The sequence below is a fragment of the Tamandua tetradactyla genome, chromosome 4, assembly GCF_023851605.1.
Source record: "Tamandua tetradactyla isolate mTamTet1 chromosome 4, mTamTet1.pri, whole genome shotgun sequence".
In the NCBI taxonomy this organism is placed as follows: Eukaryota; Metazoa; Chordata; class Mammalia; order Pilosa; family Myrmecophagidae; genus Tamandua; species Tamandua tetradactyla.
The window spans coordinates 163,847,511-163,867,808 of NC_135330.1; the positions used below are offsets into that span (position 1 = coordinate 163,847,511).

The 20,298-nt window shown below is 37.9% G+C and overlaps 1 protein-coding gene across 1 annotated transcript in view; it reads right to left on the bottom strand.

Annotated features, from left to right (window-relative positions):
- The window catches only part of ABCC4 (ATP binding cassette subfamily C member 4 (PEL blood group)), a 315,245-nt gene that overhangs the window by 179,338 nt on the left and 115,609 nt on the right, over positions 1-20,298 (bottom strand). Inside the window, exon 9 of the mRNA XM_077158537.1 lies at positions 6,028-6,129. Within this exon, the coding sequence (XP_077014652.1) occupies positions 6,028-6,129 (102 nt within the window). The remainder of the gene's footprint in view (positions 1-6,027; positions 6,130-20,298) is intronic.

Genomic DNA, 20,298 nt, shown 5'->3' on the forward strand with positions numbered 1-20,298 from the left:
GGCTCCTTCACAACCAAGGACACCCTGCCCCAGACAACTCACACAGCTCCCATCCTCCTTGCCAAACCCTCCCCCCATTGTCTCCATAGCCTTTCTTTGTCCTAAGGAGACATATAATCGAGGAGTAAGGACTTAATGAAGGATTATGCCTACTGAATCATTATATAAATATTTCTTTTTTTCCTTTCTGGTATATTAGAGTAGACAGAGAGAAAACCTGAAATATCTGAACTATGATACAGCTGCCTTCATCCTTGAGAATGATTTAAAAGCCCTAATCTTGTGCCTTTGTCCACTGTTTTTATTTTAGAAATTTGTAAGGGCAAATGCCCTAATGCTAATGGAGGAACTTGAGTCAGCCATTAACTGGTTCCAGCCCAGTTTCACTCCTTTATATTTTTAAATGATTTCTGCATACATTTGCTATTGAAATGATAATTGTCTCCTTTTCTGCTTAAGCTTGCTATTAAAATAATAACTCTTTCTCCCTTGTTTCTGCTTACTCGCTATTGAAATTGCAATGACTTCATCTGTTCTTGTCAGAATCCATGAAAACTTGAGCCCCCAGACTTGGGGAGACAGATTTGGGGGCTGATAGGCCATCTGCTCTCCTTTGCAAAATAATGCTTTCCAACTCTCTTTGAAACCCTGGTGTCCCATGAATTGGTCATGTTGAGTGTATCAGGCAGATAATTCAGTGCCTTTGTCTGGTATCAGCTATATAAATTGTTTCCCTGCCACTTTTCTTCAAGCAGTAACTTTCCTTTAGTTCTGCTCCCACTAGTGTCACATAGCTCCAAAAACTTATTCTAAGCCTTGGTTTTCAAAGTATGTTTTTGACTTAACAATACAGAGATGTATATACATGTTCCAGGAACCCACAAGCCCTGAGAGAAATGGGCAAGTGACCCAGACGTTATGTCATGATAAGTAAAGCAGATATGTTATGGATAGGGCATTACCAGGGTGTGGAGGTTGATATTCCAACAGATGAGGAGAGAAATGATTCTAGAAGTTTATACCGTAACTGAGTCAAACCAGGAGAACAAGAATAAGGGCTAGAGTGAAGGGAAATATTCAATTAATGGACAGCAGCGTGCATATTATGATTGCTCAAATTCTATGTCTTCTTTTTATAGAACTTGAAGTCAGGAATTTCGTTATTTTCATCTTTATGCCTCTTCCTTTATATAATGCCTGCATATACTTGGTGTTCATATTAAATGAGTTAAGCGGGGGTGGGGGGGAAGTCTGGACCCTGGCTGAGTTTTCAGCGGTGCCACACAAGGCATGGAGGACCATGTTCATGTTACTGGACAAAGGCCATGGAGTCTTCTGTCCAATGCCCTCAATAACCAATTCCTGAGACACCGGGGATTCAGAGAGAAAGAGTTTATTATTATGCACGTACTAATGGCCCAAAATCTGTCTTCCTACTGCAGTAATTTGGATAGTTTTATTAGAGAAAAGGTGGGCAGAGTTCAGGATAATGAGCACAGTGGCCCCAGATGATGTAATTACAGGTGTTCTAGTTATTGTGCATGCGCAGATTGATTACATGCTTAGTCACCGAGCGTATGAAAGAAAATGGCAGAACGAGGTATAGGTGATTTAGGTTAAAGTCTAAGCTACTGCGCATGTCAGGTGGGCCCACTCAGGTTAAATCCAGTCTTGGTCATCAAGATAATTTGGGTTGTTAGTTCCAGGCAGACCCAAGACCCTCCATTAACATGAGGGGCTGTCTTTGGTGATTACAAGTTGAAAAATTGGACAACTAGGTACAGGTGAAGGTTAGTCACAAGATTTTTACCATCACAGGGGCAGAAGATAAGGACTGTACAACTATTATCAGAGATGAAGGGAGTTGGTTTACAGTATAGAGATTTCGGGTATTTCCCTGTCTACCCCGATATGCCAGAAAGCATAAAGGAATTTTATGTAACGATTCAGTAATCAAAATCATCCCTTAAATCCTGATTGGTTACATCCACACTGTCTTCCTTGGCGGCCTGGAGTTTGGTCTCAACCTGAGTGTCTGGGATTGGGATTCTGGTACCTGCCTTCAGACAGTGAAGACAAATGATGACATCCATGCTCTTTGATACAGATTACCAGATGGGGAGAGCACTGTTTCTGAAGAAATGCAGTTCTGTACTTCTCATATGGATTCTAATAGAGGTAAGGTAAAAGGAAGCTTGGGGGTCTTTGGATTTTTAGACCTTCTAAGTACAGTTGGTAAAGGACCAAATAAGAATTATTTGTTATAAATGGGATTACCTTGAGATTAGAGAAATAAATTAATGCACTCAGACACTTCTGGTTAACAGGTTAATCAGAGCACTGACCTTTCAATCCACAAAACAGAAACTCAACCACTGCATACAAAACTGATCCCTCCATCCATCAGGCAATGCTGCCCAAGCGGGTTTCTTTTTCCTAAAAAAAGTTGTTGCCTGAACTCCTCAGCTGTTTTTCCATTCTTGGTGGTCATTAAAAACTTCATCGGTGGGAGTGTAGATTGATGTAACATTTCTGGAATCCAGTTCAGTATTATATATTGGACAGCCTTTAAAAAATGCATGCAGCTTTTGCCTTAGTCCTTCAGCTTATAGGAAGTTACACTAAGATAATAAAGGGATTGTTGCACTGTTATACTGAAAAACTAAAAAAAAAAAAAAAAAAAGCCTAACTGAATTCATAGGGATTGGTTAGGCAATGTATGGTTTGACAGAACATTTCATACTCTAAAGTTAATGTTATATACAAAAAAATGTACTGGTATGGTAAAATGTTTGTAATTGATAGTTAAGTGGGGAAAAAAGCAGGTTAGACAATGGTGTATACAGGCTGATCTGATCTGGGGAACAACAGTGTATATGTATATGCATATGTATACGTATATATGCATATGTATATGTATATGTCTGGTAGAAAGATTAGGAGACTAGACACCAGCATTTAAATCTTGTGATTTCTGGATGGTTTTTATTTCAACTTTTGTACACGTAAAAAGTATTTTCTAAAAATTTTATAAGCAGCTTTGCTAAAAAAATAAATTATTAAAAAAAAAAATCAATCTGGAGAAACTGAAGGGCAGAGAAATGTGCCCACCTGCTGTTCAGCAGGGGATCCCTGCAACTACACAAGTCTGAGAGGGAGGGGAAAGAGGCCAGAGACTAATCAAACCCACTGATAATCTGCAGATTTTTATCTGGATCACCTGCGCTAACCCCGCCCACAAACAGGCGCAGGTTTGAACTTTCTTAACATGAGCTCTACAAACTCTCTGGAATGGGCATGTGTGATCAGTGAACACTAGGCCTGAAAGACTGAAAAGAGGGGAGGGGAAATAAAAGGTCTGGATAAACTTTAAAATGAAAAAGTCCTGATAGGAGTAACAGAAGTGACTATAAAAATAGCCACACACTAAAACATTCCCAATTTCTTTTTTAATCACAACTAACTAACCTAATCAGAGATTTTATAGGAATTATAGAAATTATCACTAAGAAATTGGATTTTAACATGTAAGAAACATTTTATGTTTATTCACTCCTTTCTACATAGCTAACAACTCTCTCCTATTTTATTAATATTTACTCAGTTATAACTACGAAATATTAAGCCACATGCAGAAATCAGTTTCCCATCATCACATCTTATGTTTCCTGGTTAGGGTCAGATGAGGAAGTTCCTTCCCTGAGGAGACTTCAGGACAGGGCACTACTTCAATGTGACCAGAAGAGGGCAGCATTCAACAGCTCAGGGGTGCATGGTCCCTGTCCTCCAGGTAGGTCAGCTCTGCAGGTGCTGAACAAGTCCATGGATGCACTAAGTATCAATTGAGCACCTATTTTTCGACCCTGGGGATCCAGCAGTGAAGAAAACAGACAAAATACCTGCCCCCAAAGAGCTTTAGAGGCTCCCAGACGACCAAAAACTTGTAAAGCTTATGTTCATTTTAAAAATGAGACCCAGGTTGGTGAAAAGACTCTCCTCCAAATTCCCACCAGACCATCCCGCAGAGCTGGTGAGGTCGTACATGTCTTCCTAACTCTCATTCAGCATGTTCTTCATTTTAGCTCAGCTTCTCTCCCAAATTCCTAAATGTCTGTAGCCTGCCCACCCAAGGTCTTTTTCACGCACCTACTAATCAAAGTAGATGGGTCACAATCCTAGGATGGGTCATAATCATTCCACAGACAAGGCCAAGGAAACAGAATGGGGTGTTCTGCAACACAATGCAAGCTACAGAAAAGTCTAATGACATGGTATTAAGTTCTTGGAAAAAGAACAAAACAGCTCATTTTACAGTGTTGCACAGCTTGGTACAAAGAGATTCAATCATACAAAGTATGTGTTTGCTAGCTCAGTGCTTCATCTAATTCAATAGCATTCACATAGGGTGCTCTTCTATAATGGAACTTAATGGTGTTTCTGTAAATCCTTAGAGTTTATTCTGATGGGAAATACTTAGCAGGAGGAAAATCTGTTATGCTAGGAAGAAACTGTTAGGTAAGTTAACACATCTTGTGTGAGTTTCCATGCATAAAAAGACACGATGTGGCTTTATATATTTAGAAACATACTATTAATTTGTTGGTAGAGATGGCAGGAATTTAATCAGAGTCAGGCAAAAGTGATGCAAATAACACAATACTTGGGAGTCAGAGAAAGAAAAGAAAGATTAACCTATAGAGTTTCACCATTTGCAACACGTGAAAAAAGGGGGATCCAGGGGAGGTGAGAAGGTACACAGAAGTGCCTTCTTACTTTCAGGTCCATGACCTGCACTTCCCCAGCTTTGAATCACTGGGAGTCAGCTCCTACAAACTACACTTTCCAGACTTCCTTGCCAACTCAAGTTGAATCATGAAGAATATCCACTAGCCCCTTCCATTTGCTTCAAACAGTGTCTGCCTTAGTGCCTATCAGCTCTGTGGTCCCAGCGCCCAAAGAATATTTCTTTGCTCAGGGGTCCCAACACCTGAACCAGGTTCCTGGGTTCTGCTTCCACAGGGGTCTGTGGTAGACACCTCCCCACCCCATGTTTCTCTAGCCCTAGGGGTGAGAGCAGCTTTCTGCCACTGCAATATCCTACAGTTCAGCCCTTTTGCTCTTCTTTCTTTTTTGGCTTTCATTGTCTTCGTTACTAATTTTCTACATTATATTCACTCTCCCAAGCTACATGGCATGGATTCTATGTTTCTTAATCAACCCAGACCAACACATGAGGAACGGTGCAGAGATCTCAGAACCAGGTGAGCAAAGCACCTGAGTTGTGGATAAAGGGGGGCAGCATGACATCCACAATTTGGAGGACTTTTTGAGAGTGACCTCTTTTGTTTCTCCCATTTTCCTAAATTCTTCAATAAACCAAATGTCAGAAAAGCCTTGTGGCTTTGCCTGTTCTACCTGTAAACTTGCCACACAGTGAAATCCTTGGATTGGGAATCCCTGGTGCTTACTCTGTCAGCCTGCTGCCTCCTTTCCTGACCTTGGCTACCAGTCAATAAGGCAGTGACACCCAAAGGCTTAGAGGAGGGGAGCCTCAACCCCGCAGCAAAGTCCGAATCATGGGCTTTCCTCAATATATAAGATGATCTGATAACATCAAATTAAAAACATATACACTGATTCCCCAAAGTTTCTCATCTGTAACAATTCATAATGTATTTATTTATTAGGTAGCCCATTCTCTCAGGTGTTTAAATATCGTGCTAGTCTATCCAGTTCCGAAAAATTCAAATGTTTCAAACCTTTAAACTGACATATCAGTTCAACATAAGGTAATACTTTGAAAGTTTTTTTGATGATGAGCTAAAAAAACAACTTCACAAATATCTTATGTTGACCTTAATTTCTATTTATTGAAAGCCTTATTCCTAACTTGGAAAATTTTTAAATACACTTTCATTAAGTGAGCAAGTCATACTTTGTAATGTGTGAAATTTCAAAACTCTACATTAAACCAATGTCACCAGTTGTCCTTCAGTAGCAGTGATCTTGTAATAGAGAATTTGTTACCTTATCCCAAAATGCAGTGAGATCTTCCACGTGTACCAAGGTTTTACCATCTGATGGCAGCTGAGTGTTGTGCTGTGTTATCTCATCAAGTAGCAGGAAGTTCTAAAGGAAAAGGAAAAGCATAGACTGATTAAACAGGAGAAACAAATGCACTAACACAAATAACTGTTTTCCTGGAATTTGCAATATAAAATTTTTATACAGCTACATATTGTTTTTAAAAATATATTTAATTCATAAAGTACCAGTTCACATCACAACACAGAAGTAGAAGTAGAAGAGTGGAGAGGGGGAGAGGGAGAGGGAGAGGTAAAGGTATACAGTGTGGAGCCAGTGTGCACTCCCACTGAGAACCCCTGGCTCTGATCCCATGGGAAAATAAATTCTAAACACTGTGGTGCCTAGATGCAGTGCCGACCAATCAGATGGAAGCCTGAAAAACTGAACCAGGAAACTCCTCTCTGCCATACCCTCCTAGGATTTACAAGGCAGGAACAAGAGACCACAGACAGCAAAAGCCATATAAAAAATACTGAAAGTGGCCTGGGGCAAAGGCATACCTGCTTTATGTCATACAGTAAAGCATCTAAGAGGAAGAGAAATTCTATGCCACAGGGAGGACAGGGGCCATTCCAATTTCTGCAAATGGGGGAATTCCTAAGGTCATGAGCAAGGACAAGCCCAGGACAAAACACAGGCTTAAAAAAAAGGATGGAGAGGACCCTGTACTCTACATCTGCCTCAGGCAGATGTTCTTAGGAGTTGTTCTTCCTCAGGTTAATCTCTGAGGGAGAACAACAACCAACACATAGCCAACAAACAAAGACTGTGAAAGGGGGGTTTTGGTTGGCTCATTTATTTCTGTAAGCTCCTGGCACTGAAGGAAATCTGTCACATGACTAGCTGGATACAAACTTTAGGAAAAGATAGTGCAAGGACTAAATTCCAGAGTACAGTGTGCAAAAAGATTACAAAACAAACAGAAAATGATTATTCGCCCAAAGGAACAAGATAAAAATCCAGAAACCATCAATAAAGAAGACCAAACTTTGAACATATCAAAGACATTTAAAAAAATTGATTCTCAATACACTCAAGGAAATAAAGGGAAACAGAGAGAGAGAACTAAAGGATATCAGGAAAACAATGAGTGAAAAATACGTATCTCCATGAAGAGATGAAAATTTAAAAAAAGAACCAAGTAGAAACTCTAGAGTTGAACACCACAATAACTGAAATGAAAAACTTCCTGAAGGGTGTCAAGAGCAGACTGGAGCTGGGAGAAGAAGAATCAGTGAAGTCAAAGACGAAACAATTAAAATTAGACAGAAAAAAAAAGTGAACAGAGCCTAAGAGACCTGTGGGACACCATCAGACATACCAATATGTACATTATGGGAGTCCCAGCAGGAGAAGAAAGACAGAAAGGAGTAGAAGGAATACTCAAAGAAATAATGGCAGAAAACTTCCCAAATTTAATGAAAGATACAAATATATATACATTCAAGAATCCCAACAACCCCCAAACAGGATAAACGCTTAAGATACCCACACCCAGACACACTTCGGTCAAACCGTCAAATGCCACGGACAAGAAAAGAATTCTGAATGCTGCCAAGAGAAAAGCAGTATGTCATGTACAAGGAACCCCCCAAAAGATTAAATGCTGAATTCTAATCAGAAACTAAAAAGGTAAGTGGGATGAAATATTTATAAACTTGAAAGAAAACAACTGCCAACCAAGAAATTTATATCCGGTGAGACTTCCTTTCGAAAACAAATGACAGATTACATTCTCCAAAAGACAAACGCTGAGGGGGTGCATCACTAGAAGATCTGCCACAGAAGCAATGCTAAGGAACGTTCTGAAGGGAAAGAGCACTAGGCAGGAAACTGAAGCATCAGGAAGACTGAAGACCTCTGGTAAAGGCAACCATATGAGTAAATAAAAATGTCAGTACTATTATATTACATTTTTTTAATAATGTAAATTCACTTTGTACTTCTTACAGGTTCTAAAATACAAATGCATAAAATGTTATGATTAATCTATGGTTTCGGACATACAATGTATGATATAATTTGTAACAAGTGCAACAAAAAAGTGGAGGGACCTCCGAGGGTTACAGGAAGAATGCATGTGTATGCTACTGAAGTTAAGCTGGCAACAAATAAAACATGATTGTTATAGATTTAAGATGTGAAATTTAAGCCCTGTGGTAATTATATGGAAAATATCTGAAAAATATATATAGAAAGAAATGAAAAGGGGTTCAAATTTGTACAGTACAAATACAAATAAATATGCCATTAGGTCATATTTAAGAATTGAGGAACAAAAAATACAAATAGCAAAATGCCAAAACAATGTCCTACATTAAAAGTAGCTATTTTAAATGTAAATGGATCAAAGTCTCTAGTCAAAGGCAGAAACTGGAAGAAGAGATTAAAAAGCATGCTCAACTACATGCTGTTTACAAAAGACTCACCTTAAAATCAGAGACATAAGTAGGTTGAAATTGAAAGGATGGAAAAAAATATACCATGCAAATAATAACCAAAAAAGCTGAGGTACCTATGCTAGTATCAGGTAAAATCAACTTTAAATCACAAACTGTTAATTCAACAAGATTATAACAATTATAAATATATATCCACCTAACAGCAAAAGCACAAAATATATAAATCACATTCTGACAGATCTGAAGGGAGAAATAGAAGATTCTACTTTAAAAGCAGAAGACTTCAATACATCACTTTCAATAATGGGTAGAACATTTAGACAGAAGATCAGTATAGAAATAGAAGACTTGAATAGTACTATAAGCCACTAATAACAAATATATATAGAACACTTCACCCAGCAGCAGAATACATATTCTTCTTTAGTACACATGGATCATTCACCAGGATAAAAACAGATGTTAGGTCACAAAGTCTCAATAAATTCAAAAACATTGAAATCATATAATCCATTTTCTCCAACCACATGGGATGAAACTAGAAACCAGTAACAGAGGGAAATGTGGCTAATAAAAAAATAGATAGAAATTAAACAACATACTCTAAAAACCACCCATAGGTCAAAGAAAAAATCACGAGGGAGATTAGAAAATATCTTCAGGCCAATGAAAATGAAAACACAAGATACCAAAATACACAAAAGATAGGTCAAGTCTACTTAAAATTTAGGCCTAAGAGTCACCCCCAAGAGAGCCTCTTTTGTTGCTCAGATGTGGCCTCTCTCTCCAGCCAATATGACGAGCATTCTCACCACCCTCCCCCTCTCTGCGTGGGACATGACTCCCAGGGATGTGGACCTTCCTGGCAACGTGGGACAAAGATCCTGGAATGAGCTGAGACTCAGCATCAAAGGACTGAGAAAAACCCTAGAATGAGCTGAGAATTAACATCAAGAGACTGAGAGAACCTTCTCAACCAAAAGGGGGAAGAGTGAAATGAGACAAAGCGTCAATGGCTGAGAGATTCCAAACAGAGTTGAGAGGTTATCCTGGAGGTTATTCTTACGCATTAAGTAGATATCACCTTGTTGTTCAAGATGTAGTGGAGAGGCTGGAGGGAATTGCCTGAAAATGTAGTGCTGTGTTCCAGTAGCCATGTTTCTTGATGATAACTGAACAATGATATAGTTTTCACAATGAGACTCTGTGAATGTGAAAACCTTATGTCTGATGCTCCTTTTAGCAACTATATCAACAGAAGAGTAGAACATATGGAATAAAAATAAATAATAGGGGGTACAAATGTTAAAATAAATTCAGTTTGAAATAGTGGTAAATAAAAGCGAGGGGTAAGGGATATGGTAAGTATAGTTTTTTTTCCTTTATTATCATTTTATTTCTTTTTCTGTTGTCTTTATTTCTTTTTCTAAATCGATGCAAATGTACTAAGAAATGATGAATATGCAACTATGTGATGATATTAAGAATTACTGATTATATATGTAGAATGGAAAAAAAAAGTTAGTTGCCTTTCCTCTGAAGAACTATAACTAAATAAATTCCATTTTATTAAAAGCCAATCCAAAAAAAAAAAAGATACCAAAATATATGGGATGCAGCAAGCCAGGGTTGAGAGGGAAATTTATATCCTAAACTGAAGATCTCAAATCAGAGACCTAACCTCACAACTGGAGGATCTAGGAAAAGAAGAGCAAACTAACCTAAAGCCGGAAGAAGGAAAGAAATAAACATTCAAATAGAGATGAATAAAATGCAGAATTAGAAAAAACTAAAAAAGGGAGCAAGAATCAATAACACCAAAAATTAGTTCTTCAAAAAGATCAGTAAAATAGAGAAACATTTAGCTAGACTGAGAAAGAAAAAATGAAGAGAAGAGGCAAGTAACTAAAATCAGAAATAAAAGGGGCACCATTACTACCCACAGAAACAAAAAGGATAAGAGATACTATGAACAACTGTACAACAACACATTAGACAACTCAGATGAAATGGACAAATTCCTAGAAACACACAAATTACCTACACTGACTCAAGAAGAAATAAAAGATCTCAATAAACAAATAACAAGTAAAGAGACTGAATCAGTAATTTAAAAATTTCCCATCAGAGAAAAGCCCAAGATTAGAAGGCTTCACTGGTGAATTTTACCAACCAATCCGAGAAGAATTAACACCAATTCCTGCTCAAACTCATCCAAAAAAATGAAGGGGAAATACTACTCATTTCTATGAGGCCACCATCACCTCCATACCAAAGACAGATAATGACACCACAAGAAAAGAAAATGGCAAACCAATATCCCTTATGAACACGGATGCAGAAATAAAATACTAACAAACTAAATCTACCAACACATTAAAAGAATCACACACCATGACCAAGTAGGATTGATACCAAGTATGCAACGGTGGTTCAACATAAGAAAATCAATTCATATAATACATCACAATAATAGAATTAAGGACAAAAACACATAATCTTCATTTCAACTGGAAGAAAAGGCATTTGACAAAATCCAGTCTCCTTCTTGATAAAAACCATTAGAAAACTGGGAATAGAAAGAAAGTTCCACAACACGTAAAGTGCATATAGGACAATCCACTGCTAATATACTCAATGGTGAAAGACTAAAAGCTTTTCCTCTAAGAACGGGAAAAAGACAAAGTTTCCTACTATCATCCCTGCTATTCAACACTGTTCTGGAAGTTCTAATCTGAGCAATCAGGCAAGAAAAAGAACTAAAAGTAGTCCAAATTGAAAAGGAAGAATAAAGTACTCACTATTTGCAGATGACATGACCCTAAAAATCCACATATATATATATATATATAAATCCTAAAAAATCCACAACAAAGCTACTAGAGCTAATAAATTCAACAAAGTGGCAGGGTACAAGATCAATATGAAAAGATCAGTAGCATTTCTATAAACTTACAGTGGCCAAGCTGAAGAAAACAAAAATCCAGAAAAAAATTCCATTTACAATAGCAACTAAAAGAATTATATAGACAAATTTAACCAACAATATAAAAGACTTGTAAATAGAAGATAGCAAAGGTCGCTAAAAGAAATCAAAGAAGACCTAAATAAATGGAAAAGCATTCCATGTTATTAGACTGGAAGGCTAAATATTGTCCAGATGTTAACTGTTCCCAAACCAATTTACAGATTCAATGCAATACCAATCAAAATTCCAACATACCTCTTTGCAGAAACAGAAAATGCAAAAGAATGAAGTTGGACCCCTACCTCATGCCACATACAAAAATTAATTCAAACTGGATCAAAGACCTAAGTAAAAAAGCAAAATTATAAAATTCCTAGAGAAAATATATGGAAGCATCTTCAAGACCTTGTGTCATGTGATGCTTTCTTAGACTTATACAAAAAGTACAAAAAACAAAAAATATAGATAAATCGCCCTTCATCAAAATTTAAAATTTTGGGGGTGGGCCACGATGGCTCAGCAGGCAGAGTTCTCACCTGCCATGCCAGAGAACCCAGGTTTGATGCCCGGTACCTGCCAATGTTTAAAAAAAAAAAAAAAAAAGAAAAGAAATTTAAAATTTTTGTACAAAGGACTTTATCATGAAATTATAAAGACAATCTACAGAATGGGAGAAAATATTTAGAACCACATATCTGATAAAGGTTTAATATCCAGAATACATAAAGAAATCCTACAACTCAACAACAAAGAGACCAACAACCCAATTTAAACATGGGGAAAAGACTTAAATAGACATTTCTCCAAAGAAGATAGATAAATGTCCAGAAAGCATGAAAAATAGATGATCAATATTATTAGCCATTAGGGAAAGCAAAAACACAATGAGAGACAATCTCACACCCACCAGAATGGTTACTATTAAAAAAACAGAAAATGAAAAGTATTGGAGAGGATATAGAGAAATAGGAACATTCTATTCATTATTGATGGGAATGTAAAGTGGTGGAGCCACTGAGAAAAACAGTTTGGTAGTTCCTCAAAAACTAAGTATAGAATTACTGTATCATCCAGCAATCTCACATTTAGGAATATACCCCAAAGAATTGAAAGTGAGGGTTCAAAAGGGGGAAGAGTGAAATGAGACAAAGTGTCAATAGCTGAGAGATTCCAAACAGAGTCGAGAGGTTATCCTGGAGGTTATTCTTACGCATTAAATAGATACCACCTTGTTATTCAAGATGTAATGGAGAGGCTGGACGGAACTGCCTGAAAATGTAGAGCTGTGTTCCAGTAGCCATGTTTCTTGAGGATGACTGAATAATGATACAGCTTTCACAATGTGACTGTGTGATTGTGAAAACCTTGTGTCTGATGCTCCTTTTATCTACCTTGTCAACAGATGAGTAGAATATATGGAATAAAAATAAATAATAGGGGGAACAAATGTTAAAATAAATTTAGTTTGAAATGCTAGTGATCAGTGAAAGCAAGGGGTAGGGGTAGGTATAATCTTTTTTTTTTCTGTTTTTGTTTTATTTCTTTTTCTATTGTCTTTTTATTTCTTTTTCTGAATGGATGCAAATGTTCTCAGAAAATGATGAATATGCAACTAAGTGATGATATTGTGAATTACTGATTTTCCATGTTAATTTTTATTTCATTTGTTAATTTTTTTAAATTAATAAATAAATTTTTTTTTAAAGTGGGGGTTCAAAGAGGTATTTTCACACCAATGTTGACAGTGGCATTATTCACAATTGCCAAATTGTGACTGAATTCTTGATATATGTGACAATATGAATAAAACTTGAAGACATCATATTCAGTGAAATAAGTCAGACACACAAGGACAAACACCGTCTAATCTCACTGATATGAAATAATTAGAATAAGCAAATTCACAGAGCAACAAATTAGAATACCAGGGGCTGCGGCTAGGTGGAGAAAGCGGAGTGGTTAATACTGATTTGGCACAGTTTCTATTTGGGGCGATGGGTTAGTTTTGGTAATGGTGATGGTAGCACAAGAATATGAATGTAACCAGCACCTCTGAATTCTATATTTGAATGTGGTCGAAACGTAGACGTTTAGGGTACAGCTATATTACTAGGATAAAAAATTTAATTTTAAAAACCAAAGGACTGTACAGCATTAACACTGAACCCTAAAGTAAACGATGGACTATAGTTAATAGCGTATCTCTAATACTGTTTCATCAATTAAAACAAAGATACCACACTAATGAAAAGGGTTAATAATAGAGAAAATTGCATGTGTTGGAGTGATATATGGTAACTGTAATATTTTCTGCATGATTTTTCTATAAACCTATAACTTCTCTAATAAAAAATAAAAAATTCACGGCTACCAGGCAACTTCTAACTTTTTCAACAGTATACTGTTTTCTCCCTAAAGAGAAAGGATGGCTCTCGACTTACACAGTCTTAGAAGCTGTACATTTTAATTGTTTTGTTTTTGTGTTGCTAACAATATAAACATGGAAGTTGGTAGGAAATGCATCTATGTTTACTAAATCCCTATCATGTTCCAAGAACCACACTGGATGTGAGGGACACAAAGGAAAGCTATTCTCAGGCCTTAAGGAATTAAAGTAGTGCCAGAAGAACAGGCAAGGGACAGAAGATTAATGCCAAAGACTCCAAATTAAACCTCTTGCTCTATTTGTTGTATTCTCTGGCTGGATACTTAGGGTCACTCTGCTTTCCTTCTCCTCTGTGTCCAGTCACTATATTACTAGCAGTCGTTAACTATCCCTTAATATATTCATTCTATATCAAACTCTATCTCTTAAAAAACAGTCTATAAGCATCTTTTCACAATCACTTGTCTTTTCTCCTTAGTAACTTTTCTCTCCTCTGTTGCCAAGAATGATTTCTTGCTATTTTCCATATTAGTTAGCAGCTATTCAACAGACTATTAACTGAATCAAAGCCTTGCTAACCATTACAAAATCTAACATAATGATAAATAGGAAATCTCTCTCTGTCCCTCAAATGCTCGACATAATTCAATGAGAAAAGCTATAGCAGTACACAAAAAACAAGCAAATAAACAAAACAAAAAACCACAGATTTAAAGAGCCTAGACTATCCCCAAACACCAAAAATGTAAACATATGGAGGAGACTATTGGCTGACCTGGAAATCTACTCTCATTCTCCTACAGTATCAAAACCCACAGTATACAGCTGGGCACATGGCAGCCCAGCAAAAGGACTACTCATCTCAGCCTCCTGTGTAGCCAGCTTTGGTCATGTGACTAAGTTCAGGCCAATGGAACTAAAAAAAACCTTTTTTCCACCCCAGTGCCTAGGTTTGGATGCCTCCACCTTGGTAAAGACCACACTGAGAACCTCCTAAGGATGGGACACTGCTGTTTTCACCTGGCACCAACCCTGTTATCTGTCAAGGAGGCGGAATGGACAGACACAGGCTGCTCTGATGACTCATCTACAGGCTTTAAATCCACGGTTTCTCCGTCTTCTCATTCCACACCACCTCTCCCAGAATCAATCGTAATTCTGTTATAATTCATTTCTCTCTCTAATTCTCCATTCCTCTCGTCATAACTCAGTTTCATCATCGTACTTTATAATCTCATTAGAAAAACTGACATAATTTTTTGGTTGGTCTCCCGGTACATCCTGGCTCCTTCCAGTACTTTCCCATCACCAGTGACCCCATCCCAAACACCACTCCCTAATGATCTTCTTAAAACACCTTTGATAAATGACAGCCCTGCTTAAAAGTCTGAAGACCCACCAGCACCTATGTCAATACTCCCAAAGTGATCTCTCACTTCATCCTCTGAGTATTAACCCCACCCAACCTTCAGGGCCCATCTTGAATACTAATTCTACTAGTGCTACTAATTATACTAGTATTGACCTCTCCAATTCTGAACCTCAACAGGAATTACATTAAGTAGAGACTGTAACATCCATACACACTTACAAATGTATCCTCATTCACACATACAAACTAGCACAGTGCCTCGCACCAAGTCAATACATCACAGATACCTGCTAAATAAATGAATAGACTATATGGTTGGTTTAATTTAGTCAAATCAAGAACTACACTGCTACTGTCTTACGTAGTATGAATCAGCACAGCAACAAGCAAAGGCTTATAAATGCTGTCTAAGCAGAATAAAATGATCACAGCTTAAGTATATTACCTAAAGATATAAAACTCAATACGCAGTATACGTGTATTTGAATAGCAATTACCCCAGCTTCAAAAAAACACCACATAAAGTGAGGAATTAAATCTATTGAACATTTATTTATCCGTTAGCAACAGATGAGTGGGGAAAAAAAAATTACAATCTTCCAGTAGTTAAATGAGATTCCATCACCATATAGACAGCTTGTAGAAGGACCAGGAGTGCTTGTTGGATTTCTCTCTACTACTCAGGCTGATGAAAAAGCTGAAATTCAATGGCCATTACAGAAGTGAAGTGCATACTCAGACCAGGTCATGTGAGAAAGTATCAGACATCAGAACTGAAGTAAAAAAAATTTCAGAGTGGTTGGGAGTCAAGTCTCAGCAGCTTTGTTAATCATGTAACCTCCAAGACATACTTTACTGGATATAGATGCCACTGAAGACTTTCAGTGCTTTGAAGTTAAGATGAGATTTTTCATAATCCTATTGGACTTGTTCAATGCCAAGAACATCAGCCCCCTTCTCTCACTACGCAAAAAACAGAGTGAACTTCTTGGACCTGTAACTGCATAATAAATCCTTCTTTTTCTGTACAGGAGAAAAGGAAATTGAAAGTTAAGTGGGGAAAAAAGGACAGCACTACAGTATAAAGCCCACGTGTAGGTGTGTCCTGTGGGTGTGTACACAGCACCACATCAAAGGCCTAAAGGACTGTTTCAGTTTGTTAATGCTGCTAGATACGTAATATACCAGAAATGGGTTGGCTTTTATAAAGGGAATTCATTAAGTTACAAGTTTACAGTTCTAAGGCCATAAAAATGCCCAAACTAAGGCATTCAGAGAGAGATACCTTGATCAAGAAAGGCTGATGTCTTTTACACAGGAAGGCATAAGACTGGCATCTGCTGGTCCTTGTTCCAGGTTCCATTGTTTCCAGCGTCTGATGCCAGTGGTTTCCCCTCTAAGCATCTGTGGGCCTTCCCTTAGCTCCTCTGAAACACAACTCTGGGTCCTGGCTTGCTTATTATTTCATGGGAAGGCACATGGCAACATGTGCTGGGCTCAATTGTCTCCAAATGTCTGTGTCTAGGCATCTGTTTCCTCATTGCTACTCTAAGCATCCCCAAATGTTTGCATCTCTGTTGGCTCTGAGCTTTCTCCAAAATACTTCCTCTTTTAAGGGACTCCAGTAAACTACTCAAGACCCACCTTGAATGGGTAGAGTCACATCATCTAATCAAAAGGTCATACAACTGGGTGTGTCATATCTCCATGGAAATAATCCAATCAAAATTTCTACCCTATAATATCGAATCAGGATTAAGAGAAACATGGCTGCCCCCAATGAATCAGAAAAAAGGACATGGCTTTTCTGGGGTACATAATAGCTTCGAACCAGCACAGGAATGGCAGATTTTCTTCTTGGGGTTCCCAAAAAGGATCAAGATGTCTCAGTCTTCTCCAAAACATCAACTACTTCCATCCCCAAATCCCAGATTATGGATAGCTCCTTCCAACAAGAAAGTTAGAATGGGCATAGCCCAAATACCCCCAAAGAGTAGGAGAAAGATCAAAAGTAATGGCGGAGTTATACAGATATACCAGGTTGAAAGTATTATGTACTCCAGAAAAGCCATGTTTTAATCCTGATAAAACTTTGTGGGAGCAACCATTTCTTTTAATCCCTACTCAGTACTGGAGGTTGGAAATATGATTAGATTATCTCCATGGAGATGTGACACACCCAATTGTGGGTGTGAGCTTCTGAAGGATGGAGATTGACTCCACCCATTCCAGGTGGGTCTTGATTAATTTACTGGAATCTTTTAAAAGAAGAAATTTTTGGAGAGAGAGATGACAGAAACCTCAGAGCTGACAGAAACTTCACAGCAGAGCTGACACAGATGCGGACACGTGGACAATAGAAACACGGATATTTGGGAGATGCTTGGAGCCCAGCAGTTGTCACTATGAGATGTTAAGCAAGCCAGAACCTGGAAAGAGGCAAGGGAAGCCAAGAAATGAAAGCCTTGCCTGGAGAAGTAAAGTGAGAAATCTCCACAGGAAGAAAGGCTAAAGCAATGGAGCCCAAGAGCAAAGGGACCAGAGATGCCAGCCATGTGACTACCCAGCTGATTCCTGACCCATCGGCCTTTCTTGAGTGAAGGTAACCTCTTGCTGGTACCTTTATTCGGAGGCTTTTACTTCCTTAGAACTGTAAACTTGTAACTTATTAAACTTTCCTTTTGTAAAAGCCATTCCAGTTCTAGTATATCACATCCTGGCAGCTAGCAAACTAACACAACAGAGAAGGACGGGTTTAGCAAATGAATATGACTGCTGAATCATTATATTGTTATTTCTTTTAGTTTCCAGTATCTTAGAGCAGCTAGAAGTAAAAACTAAAACTGTGGAATTGTAACCCATACCAAACTCTGAAATCTGTTCTATAACTAATTGTTGTGATGTACTGTGAAATTTATTGTTTTTGTATATATGTTATTTTTCACACAAAAGAGAAAAAGTCGATTGTGGTGATAAATGTCCAGCTATATGATGATGTCGTGAACCACTGATTGTACACTTTGGATGATTACATAGTATATGAGTATACAGTACATATCAACTAAAAAAAAAAGATGGTTCAGTCTTCTGAGGCCCGGGGGGCAGAGGACAGTGCTGCAGAAATCTTCAAGAGGATAATGATTTCGAAGCTCTCTATGCCTAACCAAACTCTAGTACATCAATCCATGAGCTCAGATGACCTGCTAGTAAACTCAGCAAATTTTCTTTTCCTGCTACCATTTTCACCTTCTAAGTGAACATTAACACATCTAAGTGTGAGACAGAGAAAGGAAGAAAAGGGAACTCCAGACCAGTTAATTGCATTAATTGCCTATTACCCTTGTTGGGTAAATAGAAAAAGACTCTAAATTAGCATATGGCCCAAGAGCAAGTCTTAGAGCAACCAACTAGAGATTTCAAAAGCAGCTCAAACTCCAAAATCAAATGTATGATCTCCTCTCCTCCCCAAAGTGAATCCACGTCTAGTATGTCATTTTGATAAATCAGAGCCTCTATCAAAGCCTCTCATAGCACCTGAGACATTTCCTTACAAGGTCTTTTGATACACATACATATCAGAGGTAAATTTATTTGATTATTTCCCCCCACTTGATTATAGACATTCTGAGCAGGAAGGAACCCTGGTTTGCTTACTAAGGTATGTAAGTACCTAGTACAGTGCCAGGCTTAAGGTAGGTGCTCAATTATTTTATAGAATAAGTGACTGAATGAATAAATTCCACATTTGCTCCCCCAAAAATCTAGCACAGACCACAATAAGCATTTGTATTTTGACTCTCAATTGATTTTAGTCTTAAGTGATTCTTACATCTTCTGTATTTGCTAAACACAATTTGACTCTATGCGGACTTTTTTCACAACCAGGCAATGCTTCCCAAAATGGTATTATTCAGGCACAGTGGTACTTTCTGAAGACAGAAATCCCTTTAGTCTCAGCCAAGGCCCTCTAAGTCACAATCTCCAAGGTAAGATTTCATTCTTTTAAGTACCCCAGGTGATTCTGATGAAGAGGGGACACAGTTTTAAAATAAGTTTTAGATTCAATCCTGGTTGAAAAAAGTCTAAGATTTAAAAGAAAAAAGATCCCAACTACTACTGCAATGACCACCATAAGCCATTTGCTGAGCTAATGCCACACTTTTTCACCACTTATTCTCCGCTCTTTGTTACACCCTTACAGAAAATAACTACTGCTGAATAAAGATCTAAACACTGAAGTCCAACTGACTGCCAGAAACTCTAGGCACTTAAGGAAAAATTAAGTTCTGTTGCTCAAATGAAAGATACACTTCCTTTAAAAGGGCGCAAAGCACCTTGATGAAGTTAGCCCCATGAAAATTCAATGTTTTCAGCAAGTCAATTTTAATTTTACTACACACATCTAGTTGGAAAGGAATTTCAAGTCTTAGATTCATTAAGTTGCATTTCGGGGGAAAGAAAAAAGATCTGAAGTTTTTGCTTGTTCAAATATGTGACTACAATTCTCTGAAAACTTTCTACACAATCCCTTTTGTTCCAACCTCTCTTTAATGTGTGATACAAATTACCAGAGAAAGAAAGTTATCACTTTCCACTAAAAAAAAAAGGTAGATTATTAGGCCATTACAGAATGCCACAGACATGGCAAGGCTGGAAGGTTCCTGCAGTTGCATATTTCTGAGCATCCACTATCTGCTAGACTATGAGAAATACAAAGACGAATGAGACACTCTAAGTCTAGAGTCCAGGTAGGGGAAGAAATCCATAAGCAGACGCCTTTAATACCACATGGTAGGTGTGAGGATATAGTCACATACTGGGGCCTAAAGGAACCTAGACTCACCAGCATCTGCTTAAGTCAAGGACAGAGGGAAGACAACCCAGGGATTCAGACACAGTGAGCAGAGACTCCAAAGCAGGAAGGAATGAGGGGTGTATCAGAGATGAACCACAGCCAGAGTGGAGGGGCGTGTGCTGGAAAGCAGATGGGCATGGCCACAGGAGCCTGTGAGGGTTTTCAGAATAAGACTACATGATTTAAACACTGAAGGAAATATTCCATGTGTCAGGTTACTAAGAAGGC